This window comes from Clarias gariepinus, chromosome 7, assembly GCF_024256425.1.
Source record: "Clarias gariepinus isolate MV-2021 ecotype Netherlands chromosome 7, CGAR_prim_01v2, whole genome shotgun sequence".
NCBI classification, from domain to species: Eukaryota; Metazoa; Chordata; class Actinopteri; order Siluriformes; family Clariidae; genus Clarias; species Clarias gariepinus.
The window spans coordinates 6739548-6757514 of NC_071106.1; the positions used below are offsets into that span (position 1 = coordinate 6739548).

Sequence of the window (17967 nt, forward strand, 5' to 3'; positions counted from 1 at the left end):
TTATTAATAAAAAGAACTTTAAAACAGTCATCCTGTGCCTCTGCAGTTATGCCACGCCGATTTAAAAGACCCGCAAACGTGAAAATATAACCAGTTATGTAACATACTTACTGGTATATACATAAGAACACTATTGATCCATTTTAAAGATTAACAGTTTTTCATGGTAATATTTGCATTATCTTTGAAGGCAACATTTTATTTGATTACACTGTTACCATAACAATTTAAATACAGTTTAATTGTGTCTTTAGATGGCCTTTCTGTTCTATCTAGTGCAACAGTAAGAGACCTCAGCGTGATGATAGGTTCTAGTCTTTCATTGGAAGCTCATGTAGATAATATTACCAGTATAGCATATTTTCACCTCAGAAATATTGCCAATTTAAGTAATATATTGTTGCTAAACGATGCAGAAAAACTAGTTCATGCTTTTATCACTTTTAGGTTGGACTATTGTAATGTCTTACTGTCTGGTTGTTTAACTAGGTGCATAAACAAGCTTCAGTTAGTTCGGAATACAGCAGCGAGAGTCTTTACTAAAACCAGAAGATACGGGCACATCACCCCTATCTTATCCTCACTTTATTGGCTTCCTGTGAAATTTCACATTGATTTTAAAGTACTACTTTTGACATATAAAGCATTAAATGTGTGTTTTACGATCCGCCATGCCTACTTCGATTAAAGGCTGCGGGCTGCTTGTCAGTACAAGTATTATGAAAACTACAGCTGGGGCAGAGCTTTTTCTTACAAAGCCCCAAAGTTATGGAATAGCGTTCCAAATAATGTTCGGGAATCAGACACAGTCTCAGTGTTTAAGTCTAGGGTAAAACCTATTTATTTAATCAAGCATTTTTATGAATAGATTTGCCTTGGGTAAAGGCGCAGATCTGGGGGACTCATGGATGTGTAGTATTATAGTGAACTGGTATGTTTAGATACTGTCTTTCCCACTCTCACTGATCACTCAGGTTTGTTGATGGTTTGTTGATGACTTGTTGACCTCAAGGAGCCCGCATGTCTGTGTTTCCTTCTGGCTCTCCCTTATACTGCCATAGTTGGTCCTGCTGGAGTCTCTGCTTGCACTCTACACTAAATATACATGCATATTATACATTATGTGACTGTGACCATACCTAACTGTTATCTCTTCTCTTCTGCTCTCCCCTCCCCTGTTCTCTCTCTTTCCCTCTCTGTGTCGAGCCACACATGTCGTTCCTAATTTGCCAGTAATCCAGACTCCTTCTGCCCTCTGGACCTTTCTGACTCATCCTGGTGCCCTGCTTCTGGTTGGAGATCTTATCACATGAATGTCCCGTGTGTCTCTTCGAGATGCATCCAGTGGGATGCATTGGCTGGCCCCTATGTGTCAAAGTGTATTTTATTGTGTATTATTTCTTCAGATTTATAAAGTTGCTAAATTTAGCACACTTATAATAATGTTCTGTAATATTGAGTGTAATTTAACATAATTATTTTGCAAGTATACAGTTCTATCACAAATACTCTTAATAATAAAATGTGTATTCTTGAGATATCAATGAATTATTAATTCCATTTCTTTAAAAGTATTTCAACATTTATTGCAAATATTTTTAAAGCATATAGTTCTAATTATAATGCACAACTACAAGTAAAAAACAACTAGTTTACTACGAATAAAAGTGACACCTTAAAGACAGGATTTTATGAAGTAAAATTATTTTGTTGCCTTTCCCATTAGATGCTGTTTTGTATTCTTTTCAGGTTTTAGTAAAATAATATAACACTTTGGAGCAAATAAGCACAAAAGAAGGCCAAAGCTAGAGGCTAAAATAGCAAATATTTCCACTGCAGTAGTGAATTTACCAGGTGAACTTACATAGGCAGGTATAAATCCCAGCCACACTGCACAAAATATTAACATGCTAAAAGTAATAAATTTTGCCTCATTAAAATTTCCCGGCAGTTTTCGAGCCAGAAAGCCCAAAATGAAACACAGGCATGCCAAGATGCCAATGTAGCCGAGAACACACCAGAATGCCAGCTCAGATCCCACTCTACAGTCCAAAATGATCTTTGAGCTCTGATATTGTGTGTTTCTGTAGGGAAATGGAGGGGAGGATATGAGCCAAGCAGCACAGATTATCATTTGGATCAGAGTGCAGCTAAGGATGATGATCCTCTGCTGTGTAGGCCCCAGCCATTTCATCAAATTGTTTCCAGGCTGGGTGGCTGTGAAAGCAGCAAGAACCACTAAGGTTTTACCCAGAATGCAGGAGATGCAGAGAGAGAAAGTGATGCTAAAAGCAGTGTGACGCAACATGCATGACCAGGAAGTGGGTTCGCCAATAAATATCAGTGCACACAGGAAACACAGGGTCAAGGAGAACAGGATGAAGAAGCTTAGCTCTGAATTGTTAATGCGCACCATGGGAGTTCCTCGATGATAGAAGAATATTGCCAGCACAAATATTGTCAGAAAAGACCCTACTATAGCTATCACTATCAACACAATTCCCATTGTATCCCTGTGGGACAGGAACTCAATGACTTTAGGGATACATTCTGTTCCTTTCACATTTGACCAGTAGTCTTCAGGACAAGCCATACAGTCTATTGAATCTTTAAAAAACAAATGCAGGCCAGAATTTTTATTAATACAGCAAAGGAAACATTATATTATAGTATTGTGTGATACATTAGCAACCTTCTATGCATTTAATAAAAGACACTTTTAACCATAGTATTTACATGTTCATACCTTACCTGTCTCATTACTAATCTTGCCGCTGTCACATGGTACACAATCAAAGCAGCACAAAGGCTCCCCTTGACGAACAGCTTTCCGGAATCCCGGAGTACAGCTATTACTGCAAACAGATGCTGGCACCTGATTTGAAACAGTATAAAAAATACACAAACATACACAAACAGACACACATATAAGGCACACACACGCACACACACAAAAAACAATCTTAGAAGCAAATTATAGGGATTTAAATGGGATCTAAGCAAGCTAGTCAACAACAGTTGCAGTTAGCTTTTTTATATATTGCAGCTTTTTCAACAGAATTGATTATATATACAGTATATAATTTATGCAGTCTAACTGTGTGAGCACCTTGCCTTGCTCGGATTATTAGGCCACTTTATTTTTTGATCTTGGATAACCAGTTCCTTCCCATCATCCATTGCACCATCATAAAGGCCCACTTTGATAAAGTCAATGTCTCCATTTGGGAGTCTCTGCCAATTCATCAGATCATAAGATGGAATCGAATCTCCTCTCATATCAAAGTTAACATGTTCATCAGAGATTAAGAAAGACACTTGCTGAATGTAATGTTGAAGCTTTGGCATAGAAAGAGAAGATTTGAAATAAATTATTTAAAATATACTTTTATCATCACAAAAAGATCAGTTTAGCCAAATATTCTACCTGCCATGGATAAAAGTCACTGATGTCTGCACATGCAGAATTATTAAAAGGTCCATTTTCAGGAACACATTGAAAGAGATTATTTAGGGAGTGAGCAATGGCATATACTGCTTTGTACACGTTATAAGTGACACGCGTATTGGAGGTGTTCATGTAAGCAGAGTGTTGCTTGTTGATAGTTTCCTGCCCTGTGCAGCGGGGAAGTTGTGTGCTACTGACAAAGGAATCCAATGAAGTGCAGCCGTATAGAGCCCCCCATAACTCCTCCACCAGGGCATTAGATGGGTACATCTGTGGGTTCACTGTCAACAAATATTCTTTTAGGCCAGGTACATACCCTTGGCGGACAGCAAATCCGATTGTTCCGACTAAAAATGGAAATGCTTCTGCTAATACTGTCGCTGTGACCCAGGCCTCACTGGCTACCCACTGGATTCCTGTGATATTGTGAGTTAAAAATTCTTTTAAGAAAGGGTAAAACTCCCCTTCTCCTGAAACCACCACCACAACCTTTGCTGTTGAATGCTTCATAACATTTATAATTTCATAGACCCGTTCCAGCTTGAAATCTTTAGGGATCATTTCATGATATGCCAGACATATATCAGTGTTTTCTATTTCTAGCTTTAGGCCTTGTAAAGCAGACCTGCCATAATCATCTTCTTCTGTAACCACTCCAATCCACGTCCAGTGAAATCTTTTCAAGAGCTGAGCAATGGCTTTCACTTGGTAGACATCACTCGGGATTACTCTAAAAAATGTAGGGAATTGCTTACGATCACTTAGACAAGAACACGTTGAGAAGTAGCTTATCTGAATAACAAACAAAAAAATAGCAAAAACAAAACAATGAAACAAAAAAGTTTTCTGAGCTTTGATAATCTTTTGCAGGTTTAGATGACCAAAATAGATATGTAACCATTTTGCATAAAAAAAAAACTAAATTAGTAGATTATAAACAAATATATTTCCCCTTCATTTACCATAGGTATTCTAAAAGGTTGCAGAGTTCTAGAGACAACAATTGTTTGTGAGGATCCAGATTCCCTAACTATGGCATATAAAGGACCACTGCGAGCACACAACGAGCTTTGACCAAAATCCTGGTCATTCAGTACAGCTAACACTGCCCTCTGAGCTGTTACAGGAGCACCACAGGAATCAAAGATCCTGTAGCCCAGGGTGTGGTTTGGTAGAAGAACTGTGCTGTTATTGATCTGGTCAACAGCAAGCCTCATTGCCAAAGCCCAGCGCAATGCCCTGGAATCAAACCTACAGCACACACACACACACACACACACACACACACACAGTTAAATGTAACTTAATTGAATGATTAAAGACAGACTTTTGATTAAATGTAAAGCCCAGAAAAAAACATATTAGTAAAATTTTAATATTGCATTTCTTATTATATTCATATATTTTATGTTTTAATTTATTGTTCTTACCCCTGACATTGTGCTGCCAAAGGTTTGCTTTTGTAGTCTGTTGAAGGTAGCTCCACTCTGTAGTGCAATGGGAATATTCCTCCTATAGTGATATCTCCATCAGACATGAATGTAGGTTGATCAAAGTCTCCTTGTAATGAACATTTTGATGATGGATTAGACACAGCTGAGCAATGCAGAAATAATGCAGGAAGTAAAAGACAAATCATTGTGCTGGGAACCTGCACTCTGATAAAGATAACACTGACTGCCATGGCCTTATAAAGGCGGTTTGATCCCATGCATTGACATCATGTTGGATATCATTAGTCAGGTGACCATGGCTTATTTCCTTAAAAAAAAAAAAAAGCCAAAAATTATAATGCAATTTAAGGCCGCAATGACTGTCACATTGCTTAATGTCATTGAAAAATTAATATTGTAAAAAATTACTCTGCAAGAGTTAAATGAACAATATGAATGTTAATTTAGACATTCATTTAAAAATCTCTAGAATTACTAGGAAACGTCTCGGGTTACTTTGCTGTAACCCTGTTCCCTAAAAATGCGGAATCGAGATGCTGCGTGAAAACGCTATGGGAACATCTTTTTGTGTTGCCGGTTGTGAAGCATGTGTGTATCAAACACGCCAAATTTTTGGCTTATATAACCTTGGTCAGGTGACGTCATCAGAAGAAGTGCATCTGCAGGTTATAAATAGGAGTGTACCGGAAACATTCCTCAGATCAATTTTGTCTGAAAGGACATCCAGTCAGGCAAGCAGTTCAGAATTGGAGCGCAGCATCTCGTTCCTGCTTTTTCAGGGAACAGGTTTACAGCAAAGTACCCTAAAATCCCTTTCAAAAGCTACACTCGATGTTGCGTGAAACCGCTATGGGAACAAGAATACCAACGCCGCTGAACTGCAAGTATCTGGAACCCCAGGGTTGTGTTGCGTGTGCACACAACAGCCAAGGAGGTCTCAGACCTAGCTCTGGGAGGCTGACTCAAGGACCTGTAAGCCCGGAGTAGCATGAACATCCAAACTATAGAATCTAACAAATGTGTGCCGAGAGGACCAACCAACCTGCTGCATGACACACTTGCTGCAAGGAGACACCTCTTGCCAGCGCAATAGATGAGGCAATCCCCTTGGATGAATGAGCCCTGATTCCTAAAGGCGAATTGTGACCATGCGCCTCGTAGGCTAGGGCAATAGCATCTCTCTGACAGCGTTTGGCATAAAAAAGGCTGCTCTGACTTACGCCGCTGGCTAGTGCGGTGGACGTAAATCTGAAGAGTGCGTACTGAAGACAGTAAGTGAAACCTTTCCTGCTCCGGAGTTGTAAAAGTTGGAGAACGTCTCGGGTTACTTTGCTGTAACCCTGTTCCCTGAAAAGGCGGGAACGAGATGTTGCGTGAAAATGCTACGGGAACATCTGTTTGTGTTGCTGGTTGTGAAGCATGTGTGTGCCAAACAGGCCAAATTTTTGGCATATATAACCTCGGTCAGGTGACGTCATCTGATGAAGCGCACCTGCAGGTTATAAATAGGAGTGAACCGGAAACATTCCTCAGATCAATTTTGTCTGAAAAGGACGTCCAATCACGCAGGCAGTGCGGCATTGGAGCGAAGCATCTTGTTCCCGCCTTTTTAGGGAACAGGGTTACAGCTCAAGGACCTGTGAGCCCGGAGTAGCATGAACATCCAGACTATAGAATCTCAAAAATGTGTATGGAAAGGACCAACCTGCCGCATGACACACTTGCTGCAGGGGAAACCCTCTTGCCAGCGTAATAGATGAGGCAATCCCCCTGATTGGATGAGCCCTGATTCCTCGAGGCGAAGTGAGACCACGCGCCTTGTAGGCTAGGGCAATAGCATCTTTCCCTGATGTGATGAAAAAAGGCTGCTCTGACTTACGCCACTAGCTAGTGCGGTGGACGTAAATCTGAAGAGTGCATACTGAAGATAGTAGGTGAAACCTATCCTGCTCCGGAGCTGTAAAGGCGGAGGACAGAAGGCTTCGAGGAAACTGGGTGCATTGTCAAGAATAAAAATAGTTCGGGTAAGGATGCTGAATAGCTCTGACTAGCCCAGGGGCAAAGTCTAGGCAGGAAGGAAAGCCTGCAGATCTCCCAAAGTGATTATAAGAAAAAACATCTTGAGGGTTGGAAGCCAGACAGGCGCTGACTCTAGTGGTTTGGGAGGGGTGTCAGCCAGTCCCTATCCGTCAGAACATGACAAGCCGAAATAGCGGCTACGTACATTCCGAGGGTACTAGAGCATAAGCTTCTTGCAGAACTCCAGCACTGAAACAATTCGGCAGTGGACTGGGTCTACATATTACGCCATGCACCACTTTCCAATACCTTCTCCTTGAGGGCATATGTTCTTCTAGTGGGTTGAAGGTACCAGGGCTCCCAACTCCATATGCCCTAAAGCCTAAACCGCCTTGAGGGCCAGAAACTCATCCTGTGCCCAAAGCAAAAACTGGTGCGCTAGCTTATTGAAGCGGCGCAGCACAGTGCGCTTTGGCGATCATGGGCCAAAATGTACATCGCCTTGAGGGACAGGGACCCGCCCTGTGCCCAAAGCAGAACTGGTGCGCTAGCTTATTCAAGCGGCGCAAGCACAGGTAGCCCCCGCGATTATGTAGGAGACTACCCTAGTGTAGTCCACTCGCACTAGGGCATCATAGCCTCTTAACTGCTGGAGGAGGTGTTTCAGGGCCAAAATAAAGCCATCAGTTCAGGGCAATTGATGAGCCACGCCAGAAGATGGCCTCTCCAGCTCCCTTGGGCTGGACGGCCATCTAAGACCGCACCCCAGCCTGTGAGGGAAGCGTCTGTCGTTAGCATCTGCGACGACAAAAGGACGCACGTAGAGTGGGACCCAAAGTCAGAAACCGGGGTCTGAACCACATAGAAAGGGTATGAAGCCACCTGGCGCTTAACCCATATTTGCCTCTGGGGATTGGCCCTTGAGTAATCCCCTGGCTTTTAGCTATAATGTACATCGCCCTGCGGGACAGGAACTTGTCCTGTGCCCCCAAGGGGAACCTGGTGCGCTAGCTATTCAAGCGGCGCGAGCACAGTCCGCCCTGGCGATTATGTACGAGACTACCGTAGTGTTGTCCACCCGCACTAGGACATGGTAGCCTCAACTGCTGGAGGAGGTGTTTCAGGGCAAAATAAAGCCATCAGTCGGGGCAATTAATGTGCCACGCGAGAAGATGGCCTCTCCAGCTCCCTTCGGGCTGGACGGTCATTCAAGACCGCAACCCAGCCCGTGAGGGAAACGTCTGTCGTTAGCATCTGCGACGACAAAAAGACGCACGTAGAGTGGGACCCAAAGTCAAAAACCGGGGTCTGAACCACATAAAAAGGGTACGAAGCCCTTGGCGCATAACCCTTATTTGCCTCAGGGGTATGGCCCTGAGTATAACCCCCTTGTCTTTAGCCACAACTGAAACAATCTCATGTGCAGAGGCCCAAAGGTTTCACCGTGGACACAGCTGCCATGAGACCTACAAATATCTGAAAGTGATGAACAGTCACTTTCTGGCCTAGCTTGGTTTCCTTCAGGGTGTTGGAATGGATTTGACACGCGCAGGAGACCCCTGTGCCCGCATTGCGATCGCATCCTAGGTGACACCCAAAATGTTGTGTTCTGAGCAGGAAAGAGAACGCTTTTATGGCGTTGAGTCTCAATCCAGGAACAGAGATGAGCTAGGACGACATCCCGATATCGAAGCGCTAGCTCCTGAGACTGAGCCAGCATAGCTAGTCGTCTAATGTGCGGGTTAGCTAGACCAAATGGAAGGACCCGATACTGGTAAGCTTTGCCTCCAAAAGCGAACCTTAGGAACTTCCTGTGTTGTGGCAATATTTCCGTGTGAAATATAGGCGTCCTTCAGATTGATTGTCACAACCAATCCCTTGGTTGGATTGAGAGCAATCACTTTGACAGTTAACATTTTGAACCTGTCTTATTTTGGATAATGGTTCAGCCCGCAAAGATCCAAAATCGGACGCAGCACCCCCCCCCTCGTTCCTTTTGGGAAAGAAGAAAAAAAACGACTGTAGTAACCTGACTCTCTGTGATTAGATGTTCGGCATCCTGAAACATGGCAGGAAAAGACAGAAAAACTAACATTTCTTGCAAACTGGTGTTGTCCGAAACACCAGTGGTGGCGGTGTAAGAACACCGACCTCCTGGGGGTGCCAGGAAGAACATTTCATCCTTGAGAGGAATTTTACGCGCCCCTTCCAGGGGGGGCACCCCCACTGTCCAGGGCAAATGAGCCTCAGGACTTCTTGTTCGTGAAGAAGACGTAGGTCCGACTTCTTTGAGGCGGTTTGTAAAGCCCGGCTCATAACACTCTAGGTGGCCGACAGTCCCGACTCTTGAGCACGGCAGGGAAAAAAATTCCAGACGGCTGGTGACGGAGTTAACGACGTCGCCAAACAGGATGGAAGGCGAGATGGGGGCATCGAGGAGGAACGAGCGCTCCTTATCCTTGATGGAAAGGAAGAGAGAGAGAGAGAGAGAGAGAGAGCATCTGAGGCTCCTCCCCCTGGCCACCCGACCGAAACCTGTCATCTAAATTATTATTATTATTATTTATGATATATACAGAATATATTATTCTGTGGCCAGAAGATATGCAATTGCATTCCTTACCTGCATTAATTTCTCCATACCTGCAGAGGCAAAAGTAGGTCTCTCCTGTCCATTCACAAGAAGAGCCGAGGCGCGCTTGAGAACTGGATGGAAAACTTCCTGATCTGGCGAGAGCGTGAAATAAACTGGGAATTCCGTCTCATACACGCCTGCCAGATTGCACTGTTTAACCAGGAATGCGCCGCGGCTCGCGGCTTCTCTTTATAGAAGGCGAGTCGCGCGCGAAGCACTTTAATCAAAACAGTAAATGTGGAGATGGCCCTCCGAGATGGGATTATCGCACAGAGGGACACATCTCGCTTAAAGCTCAACAATATCGGTAGGTAAAAGATTTTTCTACTTTTGCTGGTCTACACACACACGCAATACATAATACCAGTCCTAAAGACAAAAAGATCTGAGGAATGTTTTTGGTTCACTCCTATTTATAACCTGGTGCACTTCATCAGATGACGTCTCCTAACAGAAGTTATATAAGCCGAAAATTTGGCATGTTTGATACACACATGCTTTACAACCGGCAACACAAAAAGATGTTCCATAGCGTTTTCACGCAGCTTTGAGTGTAGCTTTAGAAAGGGAACCATTAATTAGGCCTGCATGCCTTGATTAGGCGATTGAAAGCATGGTACCAGGTAACATAATAGAACCCACACTCCTCTCGATTCATGAGGCTGGTTAAGTGCTGCAAAAGTGAACTCAGAATTTAAATATTACCGATAATGTCTAAGAGATCTGTGAATGGGCTATCTACATACTGTAGATAAAGAATTTGACAACAAAATGCAATAAACCATTTTTTTTTACTTTTACATATTTTAGCAATTTATTTAGCTCTGGCACACAAGGCATGTCTATAACAAATCTTTTAATTTGAAAACTGCTATATACCTTTTTTTAAGGTTATTAAACTACTCATCCAAAAGATTTCGCACTAGTTCATATCTGCAGAAAGAACTCCCTCTCTCCTACATGATAGGTAGCGTTTGTAATATTTCATGTATGTATAATTTGTAAAGTTTTTAATTAGTTTAAGTGTGCAGCATTAGCCAATACAGTTTAGTCTGAATTCAGATTGCCAAACTCATAATATGTACTTTGCAAGCTGTTGCAAAAATTTAATCCCAAAAACCATAGAGCGGCATCATCACTGTCATTCCATCTCATCAGGACTGCTTTGCATCAGTAAGAAGTGCTACTGCTGATTCAGTAATGGTTAAACTCGGCATTGATTATTACCATGGCTGGTATTAATAAGCGGTTAAAACAACTGTCCTGTTTTCAGATAGCCTTTGTTATAGCTTAGTTTGTATGAGCATTATTACCAGACATTTTGACTGGCAAGTTTTTATTGCTTTTCTATTGTTTAATTGTATTTTCAGTGTATACATACACTATTGAAACATTTTAAAGATTATCTTTTTTTATGGCAATATTAGCATTATTTACAATGGCAACAATTTATTTAATTACACTGCTACTATAAAAAGTTTAGTTGTGTCTTTGTATAAAGAGACTGACAGAACCAAATGTCATTGGTTTACATGTTTCTTTTGGGACAAGCCAAGACCGTCCCCTTCTCTATATGGTATTTATATAAGCTCTTCTTTATTATATTTCTGTTTGGTGTCAGTTATGGCATGCAATAGTAATTTGCTTAGATTCTGGCTTCTATTAAACACCTTCATGTGTTGTCAGTCAGCAAACAAGGATGAATGCATCTACCAGGGAGATGATGGGACCCATAGTTTCTTCATGAATGGAGATGTTATCCTGGGAGGCCTGTTTCCCCTGCACTACAGCCCAGTATTGGCAGTGAGGTCTTTCCAAAGCAAACCTGAACCAACTTATTATAAATAGTATGTACCTGACAGTACTCATATGTAAATTAATACATTCATGGTTTAATTATATTTAGCTACTTTCTTACAGTTGCAATGCATTATTTATCATTATACATTTTGTATTATATTTTTTTTAATAAGCTGCAGATCAAGTATGAAATGTTTTTAAATATGCTGCAGCTTTAGTCCTAGAGCCCTAAGATGGATGCAAACAATGACCTTTGCTGTGGCTGAGATAAATCAGAGACAGGACCTGTTACCAAATCTGTCTTTGGGATACCACATCCGGGACAGCTGTGATGACATACCTGTGTCAATAAAGAATTCACTTCTCTTGGTCAATGGACAGCCTGAGAAAGCAAGAGGATCTGGATGTGCAAATGTTATTAGACAGCCATCTCCTGTCATAGTAGGAGATGCTGCATCAGGAATATCCATGGCTTTGCTGAGAACTCTAGGGTCATTTAATATACCACTGGTAAGACAGAGTTTGTTATTTTGAAAAACACATCTAAAGCAAAATTATAATTTTAAATTACAACCCATGCCTTAAATGTACAAAGTAATTGTTTAGTAATTGCCCAATCAAATGCTTCAAATATATGTAATAAAATTAATTATATTATTTTCCACCATTATCTGTATTGCTGTAAAATTACCACTAAATGGAGCTTGTATATACACTATATATATTTAATTTTTTTTGTTTGCCTGTAAATGCACCAACAATTCAAAAACAGTAATATAATATTATTATCACACACACACACACACACACACACACACACTTTTTTTCATTTTTAGTATTTTTACATCCCAATTTTAATATCTTTCCAGGTGAGTTACTTTGCATCCTGCTCATGTTTGAGCAGCACAAAAGAGTTTCCCACCTTTATGCGGACAATGCCAAGTGACGAGTTTCAGATTAAGGCTTTAGCAAAGCTGGTTCATTACTTTCAGTGGACCTGGGTGGGGGTCATAGGGGTGGAATCAGACTATGCCCGCTTTGCCATACAACTCTTTCTAAAGGAATCAGCAAGATACCATGTATGTTCTGCATATGTACAATTTTACCCCGTCACACTCACTTCAGAAGCAGTGCAGGAGTTGATGGGTACTATTAAAGCATCCAGAGCCACAGTCATACTAAACTTCTCTGGAGAATCAGAAGTTCAAACTATTCTGAGAGAATGCAGGCGACAAAATATTACTCATGTGCAGTGGATTGCCAGTGAAGCTTGGGCAACATCACAGACATTGTTAAGTGAATTCCATGATCTCTTACAGGGAACTCTTGGGTTTGCCATACGGAAAGGGGAAATCCCAGACCTTGGTGCATACCTCAAAGAGATAAACATTTCCAGTGCTGAAACTTCACGTTTTTTAGCAGAGTTCTGGGAAGAAACATTCAACTGCAGGATCAATGGATCTTTAAACATTCATATACATAGTAAGGAGGGCCAGAACAGGGAATCTTGCAGTGGGAAAGAGAGTCTGGATAATGTGTACTCAATCTTCACAGATGTGTCACAGCTTAGAGTGTCCTTCAATGTATACAAAGCTGTGTATCTTATAGCGCATGCCTTACATGAGATGAGCACCTGTGTTCCAGGTCAGGGCCCCTTCCGGAATGGGACATGTGGCAGTGTAAATCCCATTTTGCCATCGCAGGTGTGTGTGAGTGTATAAATAAATGTGTATGTAAGTATTTGTGAATATATTTTGAAATTATTCTAGTTTAAGTCATAACTATATAGTTTTTCTTTTTCTTTTTAATCTTATAATAACAACTATTAATGAAAAATACATAATGAGATCGATAAACAACTGCTGTTTGCATTGCATCAAATGATTTTCCAATCTTCCCTAAAGTTGATGAGCTACATGAAGAGAACAAACTTCACAACACTAGGAGAGTTTGTGCATTTTGATGATAATGGTGACCCCATCGCATCTTATGATCTGATGAACTGGCAGGTGGCAAGTGATGGCTTACTTAAGCTGGTGAAGGTGGGATTTTATGATGCGTCACTAAAGGAGAATAGTGGCTTGGTCATAAATGAATCAATGATTATGTGGCAAAAAAATAATAAGGTGTGTAGTTTTTCATTTATCACAAGATCATATTTTGTACGATTACTTATAATCCAGTTTGTTTGCATGATTGTATTTCAAATGGAAGATATTATGTTTTGTATCTTAAAACAGCATAATATTCTTTGCTCAGTTGATTTTACATTGGGCATTTTACTCTCGCAACATCAGCTAAATACTTTTAACATATCCTTCAAGTAGGTTATTTTACTTATGTCCATATGCAATCATTAGGGGTTTTTTTTTCAAATAAAAAAAATGGGATTTCACAAACAGAACAGTTATAAAAGTAAAATCTCCCTATACTTCTCTATATAATCCCCTGTGGCACTAATCCTGTTGTTTCATTAGTGCTTGGATACCATTAAAGTAGAAAGTTTCCTCAGTACGCCAAAGCCATTTTACTTGCACAGTCCTGCAAAAGCAGAATGAGTTGGTGATCAAGACAGGCCTTTTTCTATTAAAACAATGAGCCATTAAAAGAGTTCCTGGGAGGACAGCATTTCAGTAAAGACAACGATGGCCTCAGGGTTTTAAGAAAACTTTCTACCTTAATGGTATCTTGTTACCATTGAGATGCTAGGATAAGTGCATTAAGGCAGCAGGGAATTAAATAAGAAAATAAAGCGATTTTTTACTTTTTTAACTGTGTTTTCCTGCAGTGGGAAAACTGTGCAAATAGAAGACAGAAGTCCTGGTTTGACTTGAACACCTCATGTGTTCATATGCAATATATTTGTCTGTATGTGTTTCATCCATCTTTCTGATGATTAGCAGGCACCAATATCAGTCTGCAGCAAAAGTTGTCAACCAGGGTCCAGGAAAGCCAGGCGAAAGGGTGAACCTACATGTTGCTTTGACTGCATACTATGTGCTGAAGGAGAGATTAGCAATCAAACAGGTGTGAAATAGATTTTATTACTGTTATTACTTTGATGTTCATGATCATGGCAATGGAATACAGCTTTTTTAAATCAATTTCCTTACAGACTCAAACGATTGTATAAGATGTTCAAAAGAAACTTGGCCAAACCAAGCCAGAGACAAATGCATGCCAAAGGGTCTGGAGTACTTGTCCTTTCAGGAGCCCTTGGGAATAGTACTCTTGGCTGTTTCATTGTTTGGAGCTTGTTTGACTGCAGCTATACTTTGTGTGTTTATAAACTACAAAAATACTCCAGTGGTTCGAGGCAACAACATGGAACTTAGCTTCCTCCTCCTCTTGTTTCTATGGGCATGCTTTCTGATTAATCTGACTTTCATTGGAAAGCCTACTGAGTGGCTTTGTAAGATCAGGTTTACAGCCTTTGGAGTCAGTTTTGCACTCTGTACTGCCTGCATATTGGCTAAGACTGTAGTGGTTCTTATGGCTTTTAAGGCCACCCTACCTGGTAGTAATGTCATGAAATTGTTTGGTCCAGTTCAACAAAGGCTTAGTGTCATATTATGCTCTTCAGTTCAAGTACTTATTTGTATCATATGGCTGGTGACTAATCCTCCATTTGCTGACTATACCACAGAGTTTTTAAGTCCTACTATATTTTTAGAGTGTAAAGTAGGATCTGAAATAGGATTCTGGTGTGTGTTGGGATACATTGGCCTACTTGCGTGCATGTGCTTTTTAATAGCTTTTTTGGCCAGAAAACTGCCAGACAATTTCAACGAGGCAAAATTTATAACATTCAGTATGATTATCTTTTTTGCTGTGTGGATAACATTTATTCCAGTTTATGTAAGTACCCGTGGAAAATACATGGTTGCTGTACATGTCTTTGCCATCCTAGCTTCTGCCTTTGGACTGCTTCTTTGCATATTTGTTCCAAAGTGCTATGTTGTTCTATTAAGACCTGAAAAAAACAGCAAAAAGCATATGATGAAAAAATAGTGCAAAATCATCCACCAACATAATTACACACATACCCAATTATTAAAGTCTAGAGACAAGAAAAAAAGTGTAAGCTTTTACATATTTTAATTACATTTAAACATTCTTATATTTTACTGGCCATGACATCACACTCTAATAGGGTAATACTGGACTTATCGCCGTATGCCATTTTAAAATCAATCCAATATCCAATCTTTATGCTTCCAAGAAAATTGACTTCCCTTTCTGATTAGCATCACTATTGATTAATATTGCATTGTGTTTGTGTAGATGCCTTTACCTTCACTATGAAATGTAACTGTAATTTCTACTATGGTATTTATTTTTAACAATGCAACTCCACCAGGCATTTAAATTGTCATGATTTTTTTCCCCTCCAAGCCACATTTCACAGCCAAAGTTCATGGTTCAACCATCATCTTTACAGGTATTAATGTTTTAAACAGGTCTTAACCCAATTCCAGTAACTTCAGCAACCTCCTTAGTTATTTTACCCTCATTTTTTATTTCAAAAACATAGTAACATCTTTTTCATGACTACAGGATATGTGTTCCAACATTTTTATTTTTTATTTATTCACCGCTACTCACTGCATTTAGGGTTTAAGGAATTTTTAAAAGCTAAAACATCTTATTTTAGATTTATTGACAGCTTTGCTGTTATAATAATCTCTACTGGATAGGCTTGTAGATTTTGGTTATATTATATAGTTGTTTGCCCAGTGAGGCATAAGACCATGATTAAATAGGTCTGATCTGATTGGCAGTTACAGTGCTTCTGGAAAGTCTTTACAGCGCATTACTTTTTCCACATTTTGTGGAAGAAGTTCGAAACCACCAGGTCTGTTCCTAGAGCTGGCCGGCCATCTAAACTGAGCGATCACGAGAGAAGGGCCTTAGTCAGGGAGGTGACCAAGAACCCGATGGTCACTCTGTCAGAGCTCCAGAGGTCCTCTGTGAAAAGAGGAGAACCTTCCAGAAGGACAATTATCTCTGCAGCAATCTACCAATCAGGCCTATATGGTAGAGTGGCCAAACGGAAGCCACTCCTTAGTACTGTAAAAGGCTCATGGCAGCCTGCCTGGAGTTTGCCAAAAGACACCTGAAGGAGACTCAGACCATGAGAATCAAAATTCTCCGGTCTGATGAGACTCCCTGGCCACTCTGCCATATAGGCCTGATTGGTGGTTTTCTACAGAGATGGTTGTCATTCTGGAAGGTTCTGGTGGTTTTAAACTTCTTCCACTTACAGATGATGGAGGCCACTGTGCTCATTGGGACCTTCGAAGCAGCATAAATTTTTCAGTAACCTTCCTCAGATTTGTGCCTTGAGACAACCCTGTGTCGGAGGTCTACAGACAATTTTTTTTCCACAAAATGTGGAAAAAGTGATGTGCCGTGAATACTTTCCGGATGCACTGTATATCATTCACTTGGATGTTAAACATTGCACTGAGTAAATACAGCTGGATAAAACATAAACTATGTCTGTCTTCATTTTAGGCTGCAAAAAATTATTATGCATTATCTATCTGTTCAACCTGGTTCCTTTTCATCCTGACACTGACAATGTTTTCAGTGTTCCAGTAATACTATTTTACAAATACAACAAATGTTTTATTTCTTTTTTTTTTTAAATAAAATAACATTTCTATTTGACTGTAAAATTTCCAGCATTATGTAGCATTTTTCTTAACAAGCAATTTTTAGCTTATACACTCAAATTCTATAAACTTTAAACTCAAACAGACTCTACTATTTAATGAACAACTTTTGGGAAAAGTCGCTCACTGAGCTAATGGTACATCTGTGTCTATAATGTTTGGGTTCTAGCCATAGGCTGATTACGGATTTTTGACTGTTCATTAAAATCCATTAGGCCCAAGGAAACCTGCTTTAGTCAATAATTTTAGTGTCCTTAACTGGAGCCAGAACATGGTTCACACATCCTCATTTCCCAGTATTGTCTGCCAAGATGACAGGATGCTTAGCATCCTGAATGAATTAAATTTTGAGGCCAAAACACCCAACTCCTTAGGGGCAAATACTATATGTAAAAATCAATGTATCCCTCTAAAATCTATTGGACATCACAATCCATCTGAATAAGCACATATGTTGTATATAAGCATTTGTTTTGAATTGTGGGGTCTTCACAACTGTAAAGTTGGTGTGTCTGTACATTATATTTGCTAAAAAATATTTAGAGAGACATAAGATGAGTAATAGAACACATCAAAACAGTTTGGAGAATTTTTGTCAGTTTGTTTTTTATGCACACATTAAGTAAAAACTTAATTAATTTTAAGAGGGTTTTCACAGATATTTAACCGAGCCGAAGTAACAAATAGACTTAGTTTCATCGTAATAAGCCCAAGGAAAGAGAAGATATGCTAATTGAAAATTTGAATAGAATAATTTTTAAAAAATCAACCTTGAATCATTAGTTCATCTCAAAATTCAACTGTAAATTTTTTAATACATGCTTAGAAGTGTGCTATTAAATTCCACATGAGCACATCTAATATATATATATATATATATATATATATATATATATATATACACACACATTGACCACCCCTATTTGTTGGAAG

General features: G+C 40.0%; 2 protein-coding genes across 2 annotated transcripts; one reads left to right on the forward strand and one right to left on the reverse strand.

The window, feature by feature from the left end:
• Positions 1-1702: 1702 nt before the first annotated feature.
• On the reverse strand, positions 1703-5132 carry LOC128528181 (extracellular calcium-sensing receptor-like). Its single transcript, XM_053500937.1, has 6 exons — positions 4879-5132; positions 4411-4699; positions 3428-4240; positions 3115-3339; positions 2752-2875; positions 1703-2607 (listed from the first exon to the last, which is right to left on the reverse strand). Exons 1-6 carry the CDS (start codon positions 5130-5132, stop codon positions 1703-1705), a joined length of 2610 nt encoding a protein of 869 aa, XP_053356912.1.
• A 6167-nt stretch (positions 5133-11299) lies between these two features.
• On the forward strand, positions 11300-15367 carry LOC128528182 (extracellular calcium-sensing receptor-like). Its single transcript, XM_053500938.1, has 6 exons — positions 11300-11403; positions 11569-11866; positions 12226-13059; positions 13261-13482; positions 14257-14383; positions 14472-15367. The coding sequence occupies exons 1-6, from the start codon at positions 11300-11302 to the stop codon at positions 15365-15367; spliced, it is 2481 nt and encodes an 826-aa protein (XP_053356913.1).
• The last annotated feature ends 2600 nt before the right edge of the window (positions 15368-17967 follow it).

Excerpts from the sequence above, each read along its gene's own strand:
- LOC128528182 (XM_053500938.1), top strand. The coding sequence starts at position 11,300 with ATGAATGGAGATGTTATCCTGGGAGGCCTGTTTCCCCTGCACTACAGC. Across the intron at positions 11,867-12,225 it reads GGTCATTTAATATACCACTG|GTGAGTTACTTTGCATCCTG; the intron begins GTAAGACAGAGT and ends ATATCTTTCCAG. Across the intron at positions 13,483-14,256 it reads TGTGGCAAAAAAATAATAAG|CAGGCACCAATATCAGTCTG; the intron begins GTGTGTAGTTTT and ends TCTGATGATTAG.
- LOC128528181 (XM_053500937.1), bottom strand. The coding sequence starts at position 5,132 with ATGGCAGTCAGTGTTATCTTTATCAGAGTGCAGGTTCCCAGCACAATG. Across the intron at positions 4,700-4,878 it reads TTGGCAGCACAATGTCAGGG|GTTTGATTCCAGGGCATTGC; the intron begins GTAAGAACAATA and ends TGTGTGCTGTAG. Across the intron at positions 2,608-2,751 it reads CAAGATTAGTAATGAGACAG|ATTCAATAGACTGTATGGCT; the intron begins GTAAGGTATGAA and ends TGTTTTTTAAAG.